General features: G+C 44.9%; 1 protein-coding gene across 1 annotated transcript in view; it reads right to left on the bottom strand.

Moving 5' to 3' along the window:
- Positions 1 to 1,747: 1,747 nt before the first annotated feature.
- The window catches only part of plxnb1a (plexin b1a), a 78,059-nt gene continuing 67,989 nt past the window's right edge, over positions 1,748 to 11,817 (bottom strand). The window contains exons 22-39 of the mRNA XM_036532564.1: positions 11,074 to 11,316; positions 10,165 to 10,341; positions 9,843 to 9,991; positions 9,400 to 9,500; positions 8,897 to 9,114; positions 8,262 to 8,440; positions 7,692 to 7,758; positions 7,441 to 7,587; positions 6,561 to 6,726; positions 6,173 to 6,276; positions 5,778 to 5,862; positions 5,431 to 5,597; positions 4,897 to 5,057; positions 4,317 to 4,464; positions 3,846 to 3,910; positions 3,580 to 3,655; positions 3,116 to 3,190; positions 1,748 to 2,830 (exon numbers count right to left, since the gene is read on the bottom strand). Coding sequence (XP_036388457.1) covers positions 2,726 to 2,830; positions 3,116 to 3,190; positions 3,580 to 3,655; positions 3,846 to 3,910; positions 4,317 to 4,464; positions 4,897 to 5,057; positions 5,431 to 5,597; positions 5,778 to 5,862; positions 6,173 to 6,276; positions 6,561 to 6,726; positions 7,441 to 7,587; positions 7,692 to 7,758; positions 8,262 to 8,440; positions 8,897 to 9,114; positions 9,400 to 9,500; positions 9,843 to 9,991; positions 10,165 to 10,341; positions 11,074 to 11,316 — 2,433 coding nt within the window. The 3' untranslated portion in view covers positions 1,748 to 2,725. The remainder of the gene's footprint in view (positions 2,831 to 3,115; positions 3,191 to 3,579; positions 3,656 to 3,845; positions 3,911 to 4,316; positions 4,465 to 4,896; positions 5,058 to 5,430; positions 5,598 to 5,777; positions 5,863 to 6,172; positions 6,277 to 6,560; positions 6,727 to 7,440; positions 7,588 to 7,691; positions 7,759 to 8,261; positions 8,441 to 8,896; positions 9,115 to 9,399; positions 9,501 to 9,842; positions 9,992 to 10,164; positions 10,342 to 11,073; positions 11,317 to 11,817) is intronic.

Here is an 11,817-nt window from a genome sequence, read left to right as displayed (position 1 = left end):
GACACAATTCATATTACACATGGGGTGTTTAGAGATTAGACAAGCATCTAGTAGTGTAGTGTTTGAACCTGTCCCCTTCCCATCTCCCTGCTTAGATATCAGTTTATTGTTCATTATCTCTGACATGAAAATCAGCACAAATAAAAAAAAAATACCTTTGAATGGAAAGGGTACACTTCATACATTCTTTAAAAGTAAACTTTAAGACATTTTTGCTTCCTTCTTGGAGTATTACTGATAGCAATCTGGAGGGTCAGACAATGTTTCGTAGTGGGTTTACACTCAAATACAGTTTTTTTTTGGTCGCTACCCAGAATAACCAACAACAGACTCCCAGTCAAAAATAAAAAAAATAAACAGACCAAAAAAAAGACAATTTCAATGTACTTAAGTTTGAAGAGGAGAGGGGCCAATGAGGTATTATGGCATTTATGGAAAAAAGAACAGCGGTATCTTAGCTGAGGCCTTGGGCACATCATATGCGCCATATTCTCTTGGTATTATCCAGGATACACTGCTGTCTTCATAATGTCAACTGTCCTCAATAATGTGTGTACTATATACTGAGGAAAATTTTCAGCTTGGTGTTCAAACTACGGTCTTATTTAAAGTTATCAGAAGTTGACAAGCACTGTTTTTGAAAATGTCCTGATGAATGTATGTTCTTTAAAACCACACACTTAATAAATAGAGGGTCTGGATACTTCATTTCTACAAGGGACCTTGGTATAAGCAGTTCTAGGACTATGAAAGGCTGTTGTCTTTGATTTACTGCCATCTGCTGTTCACATGAGACAATCTAATGCAAACAAAGGGTGCTATGAATCAATATCAAGCTTCAGTATCACTGCTGAAGCTGATGACAACTTGCTTTCATAGGAATAAGTACTCTACAAGTGTGCAGACGTGACTACCTGCTGTGCAAAAAAAAATGAAGAGATTAATAAAATGGTCCCCTCAGCAACAAGTTCTGAAAAATACTGCAGTTAATAATAACCATAATCACAACCACAATCGTTTATCATAATAAGTATGATTGATTTTTTTTTTCATTAGAATTGACAAAGGAATGTAGGAACGGGGAGATACAGCAGAAACATACAGAACTTGTCCTTAATTAATAATTCAGAAGTATTTTTGTACCATTCATATTTTCGTATATCAATTCACTCTGTTTCCCACACGCTATCTGTAGAGCAAAGCATGAAATTTTAATTCAAAAATAATTCAGACCGCTTGAGCCTTGTTGTTGTAAAGGGGGAGGTTGCTTCTCTGATGACAGCAGTTGTTCTCCAAGGCCTGCTGGAGAAGTCAAATTTGCATCCGTTACGGTTTTTGTGGAGTGCGTTTTGACTGGACGGATTTCAGCAGGCAGACTCGAGCAGAAGAACTGACAGCCATAGGCAGAGCCACAACAGCCAAAGTAAAAGTAACCAAAAAAAAAAAAAAGAAAAAGACACATCATAAAGTCATACCATACTTGCATCCTGGGGCTTTTGCGCTAATTAAATACAGACAGCAACCACAAAGCACTTCAATTAGCCACGTCATTTCATTTATGGTACATGTTTTAAATTCATGGAAAGGAACTCCTCCTTAGAAATCTCATATTTTGTTTAAAAGGCCCATTCGTGAAGAGGAGGAAGTAAACTTTCATATTTGTGTTCACTACAAAAACATTCCAGAACATATCAGTGGGAGAAACTGACATAGGGTCTGAGAAACCAAGTCCACTTTTTTCACTTTTCCCTGTATGGGACCACAGGCAACACCTTGTCTGTTGTTTTTTTCAGACCTTACTGAACTGTCTCTGTTGATCAATGCAAACTCATCAAGTTGTCATACCCACACTTAGGAATATTATTATCATTATTTACTTGCTCGGTAGATGCATGTGTCCAGGGTGACTTACAGAGCTTACATATTATTCAGGGTAAGTACCTTGGCTTAAGGGGAAACCAAGTCACTTGGAATCAAACCTGTAACCTTCCAGTTACAAGATCAATTTAAAACCCCTGTGTCCCACCGCTGGAATAGGAGAGAACTGAGAAGGATGTATTTACAAGTAGTGTCCAACAAACACAGTCCTGATATTATGTGGTATCCTGGCTCTTCACCTAACTCACGAGGAGGAATTTAACCTGGATTTAACCTGAAGTACGTGGCTTTAACAATAGTGAAAAAAATAAGACTGGAAAATAAAAATTAGAAAATAGAATCTCTCAAAACCAAGATCTACATAGGCATACCCATCTGCCTGTTACAGCTCCATAGCAACACTGTATGCTTTTTAAGTCAAGCCATTAAGGGCCAATTTGTGGGAATTCATTAACGCTATTAGATCAGTCCATCGTTTTCCAGTCCATCTTCATGGCCTCCCATCATTCTGTGTCTGCAGGGCTATTCTGATATGTCTCTGTGTTGTATCATCAGCGTTAATGAGAGCAGAAGGAGATCTGAATGTCCTGACCAGTGACTCCTAGGGCCTGTTAAGCACGCAGGTTTGGTTCGCTCTAATGGGGATTTTCAAAGCACAGGAGGGGAGAGGCTGTCACCCTCTGGTGATGACACAGAGAGGGAGTGTGGAGGAGCTCCTCCTCTCCTGATTTCAGTCCCACACAGGAAAGGAACGAGGGTTGTGTCCCCCCCAGTTCACCCATCCACCTCCTTCTCTCCCCCTCTCTCTCCCCCACTCTGCAGCTGCTGGCTTCCTCTGGTCTCGCTGTCACAAGTCTGTCACTTTGTTCTCCACGGCAGCAGCAATCTGCTGTAGCCTGTAACCAAGCTGCATCTTCTGGGCAGTAGTGTCCTCTTCCAAGGCAGTGATTATCTGATATGGAGAGAAGACCAAGGAGTGAGCATGAGGGATTTAGATTTTTCTACTACTTCTACTACTACTTCTTTTCTACTACTACAACCACTAGTGCTATTACTATGATTAATACTCTAACAACAATTACTACTTCTGCCACTACTACTATCATTACAACTACAATCACTACTGCTACTGCTGCTACTACTCCAAGTGCAGTAACAGGTCGTCACACTCTTTAATGACACAGACAGATGACCTGTAGGTGGACACTACATGTCAAAGAAGGACAGAGCGACTCACCTGGTCATAGTATTTGTTGATGTACTTGTACAGCTCATGCAAGGCCACCAGATAATTCAGTTCACCTGAGTAATTCTGTTGAGATAATGCAATAAAAAATCTATTGGTAATTTCAAAAATATTTCTTTCAGGGAGACACAGTTGCAGTGTATACGTCACACAGAATCAAATAACATGAATGCATCAATAATAAAATAAAGCCAAGGGTAACAAGTTGGTTGGACTTTCAAGAAGTCCGAATTTGCAAGTAAACCCCAGGGAAAGTGCTAAGACAAACTGGCTTTCTCCAGATGAATCAAACTTCAAATGAATTTCAAGCCAAGAGGACCTAAGCAATAATCAGACTACTGTAATCCACACAGCCAAAGTTCAGTGGTGGTGCAGTCGAGAAACCTCATATTTATCCCAGGTGAAATCGACCAACTATGTAACCACAGGCAAAGATGGCAGGTGAGTGGACTTACTCGAGACAGCTCTGCTAAAGCGGAGTTCATTTCCTGGTCGCTGGCAGAAATGGTCTGTCGGATATCAGCATAGTACCTGATCCAAGGGGGATGGGGGTTTGGTTATACGTGTAATATTAAGCATGGCACTAGCATCACTCACTACTCATCACTTGCAGTAAGGGGGAAAACAGTACACACAGAAATGTGTTTGTTTTTTTCACGGCAATTTCCTTCACCATTCTTTGACACCACCCCCTGGACCCAGCAGGGGGTGCTATCCTCACCTTTCCACCATCTGTTTGTACCGGGGTATGTCTCTAGCGTACAGCAGCTTGTTGATCGGTGAGTCCTAGAGCAAAAAACAGGAGATTTGTGTGTGCAGTAGAGGAGAGCAACAAGCTGTTTAGAGGTGATTCATTCTTTCTTATTCTATGTAGACCAGACTGAGCATGTGAAGGACAACCTTCACCTGTTCCCCAAAGCTGTCCATTATTTGTTGTGTAAATTCTAAAGAATTGTTGTCTTTCCAAATTTGAACCTTGTCAATAACTGAGCTCAATAAATTAATTTTGGATTTGATTTTAAAAATAAATTATTGTCTTTTCAGTTTTGCTCCTTCTGTTGATTTTTTTGTGAAAAGCGTCGGCCAGGTTCTCCACAGTGTACATGTATTGGAATGGACTATACCATATGAGTACAACACTGGGAGGGGGGGGGGGGGGGGATAAGGAGACATCTCCAAGAGTTTCACTCACCCTGCCCAGCTTGTGTTCGGCGATGGTGCAGGAGTCCATGAAGGTCTGGGCAATGACTGAAAGCACGGCGTCCACGTTGTCAGAGGCCTGCACGTCGAAGATGAACTGCGGGTTCTTCAGGATGTTGATCCAGAACCTCAGGGGCAGGCTTGCGAAGATGAACAAATAAATAAAGGCATCATATGAAGGAGGGCAATCACTTATTTTTAACTAAACGGGCAGAACCGCAACTCTGCTTGTTTTTGTAAAGACGAATGAGCTAATAATGAGTGATGCTCCATGAAACCAGATATTTGTTTGTGCTAACTGTGATCCAATGATTTGAACCAAGCATAGTGTCTTGCTATGGAAATCTTAGGATTGTGTTTATTTCATAAGCCACTGCCTCACAGGCCACGGCAGCTCAACCCATTATTGGGTTCATGAAGCTTCATTCTCCCATCACAATTAATCAGGCCACAATGAATCAAACGAGGCGGGAATTTGCTCATCTCAATCACAAGAAAAAGCAATGAGATTATGACTAAGCAATGAAAATGAACTGGAGTGCTTATTTATGATGGCGGCTCAGCACCCCCACCTGTTGGTTTTCCATATGTGGATGGTCTCAGGGTCTGCAATCCCATGATGCGCAGCCTGCTCATCCAGGAGGTCAAAGAAGTATTTAACAGCCAGAGGGACTGGCCGACTCGTGCTGAGGATCACCTGGAACAGGTCGTCCACAAACTTCTGCAGCGTACCCTGGAGAAAACACACGTGTGTTAGGGTAGGAAAAGCCAGGAAGTACTTGGGAGTGTGGGGGGAGTGTGAAAAAGAAGTGACGATGGAACTGTATTTGTAACCAGAGGGTGTTAGGCTTGAATCCTGGATAAGACCCTACTGCTGAAGCCTTGTCCATGGTTCTTATCCAGAACATTCCTGTAGATATCCAGACACATACATGGGTAATACTTAAAATGTGCCTGTTAAGCTACTGCTACCTTTAATTACTAAATGAGTAATAATAGTCTTAAATATTATTAGGACTTTATTCAGTAAAAAGCATCTATATCCATTGCTCCCACGCTACACCCTTGTCTCTGCACGTGCCCAGTGACACCTGCTGGTGCGGTACCTTCATGGAGAGCAGGCGTGTGAGGTAGATTTCGGGGATGGCCTTGGCCCTCTCCCGCTCCCTCAGGCTACCGCGCCGGTGTTTGGGCAGCTCCGGCTCCTCGCTGCCCTTCACCAGGTGCCACAGCCTCACCCCGCCTTCCTCGGCGTCCTCCAGCATGGGTGTCTCTGTGTAGGGTGGGAGGGGACCCAGACAGGGACACGCCCCAGGAAAGCTGTCAGCGCCTCCATTACACACTCCCTGTTGCTAAACTCCAGTATACGACAATGGGGAGGCTACTTCACTGGTTTAAAACAGTGACAAAATTCTACTGCACAGACTAATGGCAGCATCGCAGGCAGACTTACTTTCTCCCGCCACGTAGTCCTGGTTGTCATGGTGCATGTGCTTGGTGTGTCGAGGGACCAGTGCCACTGTGGCTCCATCTGGCACCTGGGGAGGTGGAGACACCAGGGTGACTCTGACAACATCAACGTACTTATCACATACATTTCTGTAAATGTATGATACTGGGAAGAGATTAGACATATTGGAATTATATATAATGCCAGATGGTACAGACACAACATAAACATCACAGATATGCATCGCAGCAGATGGTTTAGACACTGGAAACATTTGTGTCTTGCCAATGGGCTTTGTGCTATATTTGCATATTTGCATGTCGCCCATTTGAAATGTAAATATTTGGTGAAATATTTGTTTGCCCGCGTGTCTGAGAGTCTCTCTGTGTGTCTCTGACCTTGTAGTGCTGCAGGGTGTTGAGGCGCTTCCAGGTCCCCTGGACCACTGACGTCAAGTCCTCGTCCGAGAGGATCAGGTGACCTGCCACGCCCGACCGCCACTCTGAGGGGAGTGACGCAAGGACAGAAGTCAGCTGGGAACCTTGAAGCAGACGCTGGCCCACAGAGGACATTACAGTGTCTGTCCCTGCTACGTCTGTGTGTGTATTCAGTGCTACACCCCTGGGGGTTAATCCAGTTGGTGTATCAGCTTCAGATGGAAGCAATTAACTCATTCACCCAAGAGAAACTCACCACCTCATCACATGTGTAAATAAATGGTGAGTTGATGCCATTTTAGGTTTAAAATAATTACAAAAGGGGAAGGGAGTGATGTTTTAAGCTCACCCAGGTCGAGGGAGTCGGTATGTGGGCGGTGTGAGAAGGAGGTGCTCTTGTAGGCCTGGTCCAGGATCTTCTCCTTCACCTGTGTGATGGTGTCACAGTCCAGTACCTTGGCCGGGACCGCCTGGGCCTCGTTACCCCCACTACCCTGCATCAGGACGTTCAGCGTCTGGGGACACACACACCCACATTCACAGCCTTTAAGCAACTCAGAACAGAATGTTTTGGTTGTGACCACAATTCACAGCATACATGAATTAAATAAATGAACTTAGCTTCATTAAGTCACAGCCTGTGTAATTGTCCCTGGTGTCACCTGAGGGATTCAGGGATTCATAGGCTGAGAGGTATTTTGGTTCATATTAGGGCAGCAGTGTAGCCTAGTAGTAAGTAGCGGGGCTCATAACCCAAAAAAAGTTGGTTTGATTCCCCGCTGGGGCAGTACAGCTGTACCCTTGGCCAAGGTACTTAACCCAGAATTGCCTCAGTAAATATCCAGCCGTATAAATGTAAAAGTTGTAACCTATGTAAGTCGCTCTGGATAAGAGTGTCTGCTAAATAACAACAATATAACATAATATCATATTTTAACATCCACTGGCTTCCAGGAATGAATATTCAAATAATCCAACCCCGTTCGCCTCCCCCACCTGAACACTGCATGAAGCTCCAATAAACAATGCAAATAATATCACTAAGCAAAGGCATGAGTGTTCATTCATTCTTTCAGGAAGAGTAAAAATACGTATTCCTTCACACAGGGCTCTTGAGCTGCTCTTCACTAACATCAACAAGAAACCTGACACAATTATTCAGTCAGTGATCTCATAATTATATACTCCAGTACACGAATCAGATATTCCGTCCCGCCCCTCCTCCTCACCAGAGTGCGGTACTCCACGTCCTCCCGCAGCAGGCGGTTGTCGTTCAGGGTGTACTTGGCCTTCCCGGTCACCGCGTCCACCGGCCCTTTGTCCACTTGGTGCTTAATGGCACGGAAGAGCATGTAAAGAGGCTCGCCCACAGAGTCCTGCAGAGAGTAATGAGTAATTGTAAGAGGCTGGCCACGGTGTGCCTGCACACTAGCACTAGCGGACATTTCAGGTAGGTCGCCTGTCACTGCTCTGAACTTACCCTCAGGAAGGCATAGAGGCAGATGGACATCCAATTTGTGAGGAGCTTCTCCACCACTGACTCAGTTCTAAACAAGAAGATCAGACACAGTAGACGAGTGATTGTACTGTACTGAACGATTAGTGCTTTTGGCAGTGGGACTGCTACTACTGCTAGTGCTCATATGAGAAATAAGAGAAGTTTTTTTTTTTGTTGTTTTTAATTGATAACAACATTCAACATACACTTGCTCTGGAAGCACAAACATATCAACAGATTGAAAGACTTTTTACAACCACCTTGAAACTCTCCCAGGATCGACATGTTCAAAATAACATTGACTGAAAGATCAAAGACATTTAAAGATGATCAAAGATGTTAAATAATAACTTTTCAAAGTTAGCACTAGGTGTGTATTTAGATCATATACATCTATCCTTATTGGCCCGCCAGCTCTGCTCATGTCACTGCCGTTAGACTACAACATCAGCATTCCTATCCCTGCTGTATAGATCCTTGAGGTGTAATGCAAATGGCTGTGGTTGTGTTGTCTGCTCTGCCCTCGGTCACCCCCGTCACCCCAGCCCTCACCTCCTCAGCATGAGTTTGGGGTTCTTGGCGACGTACTGCTCCACCAGGTCGCTGAGCAGGGTCTTGAGGATGTCGGTGAAGTACTCCAGCTTGCCGTGCAGGGCCACGGTCAGCAGGGAGGCCACGTACGCCCTGTCCCGGGGCGAGAAGGTCCGCTGGCTCTCCAGGGTGTGGATAAACTGTAACAGCATACACAAAGAGCGCTCAAAACACATGGCCCACATGTCCCGTGTTCCAAAGTAAACCAGACCGCAAAGTCAACAAAGCACTCAAACTGGAACTAGGTGAGGCCTTATTCATTTAGGGGAGGAGGATTCTTACAAATCATATTGACAAAGACTGTATTTCAACCTTGGTGAGTAAAAGCAAATCATTAACCTTATCAAATACAACATTCATTATATCAGTGATGTAGATGACTAGCTACCTCGGTAAGGTGGATGATTTGTTACCTCTGTAATGAAAATTATTGCAGTGAAACGGAGGGTTTGTTACCTCGGTGAGGTAGACGGTTTGTTACTGCAGTGAGATAGAGGGTCTGTTACCTCAGTTAGGGAGGGTTAATCACCTCTGTTCAGTAAAGGCTTCACTGAGATAAAGGCTTTGTTATTGCTGTGAGGGGAAGGGTTCTCTACCTTTGTGAGGAAGAGCTTGCTGTTGAGCAGGTTGGAGAGCTGCACCAGGCCCTGCTCCACCGTCTGCCGCCGGCTCTCCTGCACGTCCAGGTCGCGGCGCAGCGGCGACTCCCGGTGGCCGGGGAAGAAGATCCGCTCGGCGTACGCCCGGTACTCCAGGAAGGGGATGCTGGAGCCCACGAGGTCACTAGACATGTCCATCATCTCTGTCATCAGGTCTGCGGGTGGGGGGCAAAAGACAGGATCACATCACTTAGACTTAAAATCGCTCTTGAAATATGATACGGAAACGAGACGCCAATACTCTCCATTCCGGTCCTCTGTGAGGGTCATGTAAACAGGAAATGTTATTTAAAAGAAGCATTTTTGAAGCATTAACCAGCTAAACAAATAACCCTCAAGTGAATGAGCTGGATGGACCAAGCTATGTAACCAGACAGTGAGTCGGTATTTGTCTCTGTCACTTCTAAGGATCGCCTTGCGGGCTCTGGTCCCCTGCTCACCTGTGAACTCCTTCTTGCAGCGGTCTCTCACGCTGGTCTCCAGGTTCTCCAGCTGGATCTGGACCTTCTTGTAGTCCCTCAGGGCCTGCTTGCTCTTTCTCCTGCCAAATCCAGACCGCCCAGCGGGAGAAGGAATTAGCTCACAAAGCAAAAACACGACCAAAAACAGATGCTGGGCGAAGATTTCAGTCTTTAGGTTCAAAATGGAGGTCACAAAAAATAAAAGCAAAGTAGATGTGCCTGTCACTGCCCAAATGGGTCAACAGCTTGTAGTCCCCAGCTTGTAGATGGTATATTTCTTGATTCACGTTAAATGAGTGTGAATCTGCTTGTTGGATTCCAGGTTTATGAGAAAAATGGATTTATACATAGGTACTTTACATCTGAAGTCCCAAAGACAACAGTAGTCCTTTGAATTGACTGAGAAGGAATAAAGGACACACCTGTATATGAGCACGATGATAAGGACTATGAGAGCTACAATGGATGCCCCTACCCCCACCCCGATCTGGGCCTCCAGGGGGAAGGGGGATGGGTTCTGTGCGTCGTACTGGACCTTCCCCAGGGAGAAGTTCAGATTCCCCATTTGGACCTGCATTGGATGGGAAGACCGCAATCAGCACAAGCTTCACAGATTTCTCCTTCTCTCATATATCTGCATGTCTAAATCTACACACTCTTTCTCTGTCCAGTCCAATGCAATCTTGTATTTGAGCAAGAGCATGGCTGAAGGACCCTTGGCAGGCGGAGGCGATGAAGACTCACTGTAAATTCGGGAAGGGCCTCTGTGCCCTCCCGTTTCCCGCTGGGACCTGGGGACGGCTGCTGGTGAGGGGGCTCGCAGTACAGGTGGTTCTGGGTCAGGGTCTTGACAGAACACACCCCCTCCCCAATCATGGCCACCACCTCCTCCTTGAACATGGCGAGGTCTAAATTCTCTCCCTGGACAGACATCCAGAACCAAAGAGACAGGCAAATGGCCAGTCAAACAGGGACAGGGAGGGAGCACATGAAAAAAAACAAAATTTAATAATGAGAATAATAATGGTATTCAGGCAATCTGAGCTCATAATTTTAATTATAGAGTACATCTAGCGTACCATCTGTGTCATGCCTTAGCTTGAACGATTCAAGTGTCTCTGCTTGCACTATGAGTCCTAGTAAAATCTGTCATGCATGAATAACTATGCAAAATAATACTTCCTTACATGAGAGCAAAATTTGCCTTTAAACTCGTTTCCCCCTATGCTCTCTTGTTCTGCTCAAAGTCAATTTGAAATATCTTCTGTAATCCACTTGAATAATCCCTAACAACAATCACTTTTAAATTTTAAAACTTCAATCAAATCCCCTTTAGTCTCTTTTTACTGAGATTAAAAGAGATTAGGTGTTTTAAACCTAACCATAACTTCACAATATGGTTTATACTTACAACCAATCATGTTGCCCTTCTCTAACTACTTACAGCATGATGTACAGCATAGACTGGACACAGTCTATGAATGCAACCTGAAGAAGGCATTGCATAACATTAGTATAACTTCCTATGTTTACACTCACTACTTTAATCTGTGTATCCCACCATCCCTTTTTTCTACAACGGCACAATATGAGTCCTGTAAATTGATTCACCAAACCATGAGTGAAAGGCAGAGTTGGCCCATTAGCACGTACCTTCACAGAGATAATGCTCCCGGGCTTGTGGCGGTAGGGCTTGCTGGGGTCGTGCTGGTTGAGCGGGTGCAGGACGGGGTTGAGCTCGTATCTGAAGGCGCTCGGGCTGACGGAGTTGAAGTCAAAGCGCAGGTTGTCCAGGAGGAACTCCACTCGCACCCAGGCTTGGCTCACCTGGGCCTCCACCGCCGGCGTCCTGCACAGGATCAGGGAGCTGGTGTTCATCTCGCAGCGCTCCACGAACTGCACGGGGTGGGGGGCAGGGCAGGGCAAGACATTACATTACGTTAATGTCATTTAGAAGACACTCTTATCCAGAACGACTTACATAGGTTACCATTCCACATTATCCATTCATACAGCTGGATATTTACTGAGGCAATCCTGGGTAAAGTACCCTGCCCAAGGGTACAGCAGCAGTGTCCCAGTGGGGAATCGACCCAGCAACCTTTCAATTACAAGCCCTGCTTCTTATGCCACACTGATGCCCTCAAATATCTGATGAATGACATTGCAGTAGCTGTTTGCTTAGCAGAGGTCCTGATCTGGAGCAAAATTAAACCATTTATGCAGCTGTATATTCATCAAACCAATACAGGATATCTTGTTCATGGTACAACAGCCCCAAAAGGGGTTAGAGCCCATGACATTTTCATTACAAGTTCACAGGAGAGCTACAGGTAAGACCCTCCATATTAAAAGAGCAACACAACCCATCTCTACAGCATCACTCCTCCAAAAGTA

This window comes from Megalops cyprinoides, chromosome 7 (genome assembly GCF_013368585.1).
Source record: "Megalops cyprinoides isolate fMegCyp1 chromosome 7, fMegCyp1.pri, whole genome shotgun sequence".
Classification (NCBI taxonomy): Eukaryota; Metazoa; Chordata; class Actinopteri; order Elopiformes; family Megalopidae; genus Megalops; species Megalops cyprinoides.
The sequence above is the reverse complement of the archived record's forward strand: the minus strand, read 5'-3'. Positions and strand labels throughout refer to the sequence as shown.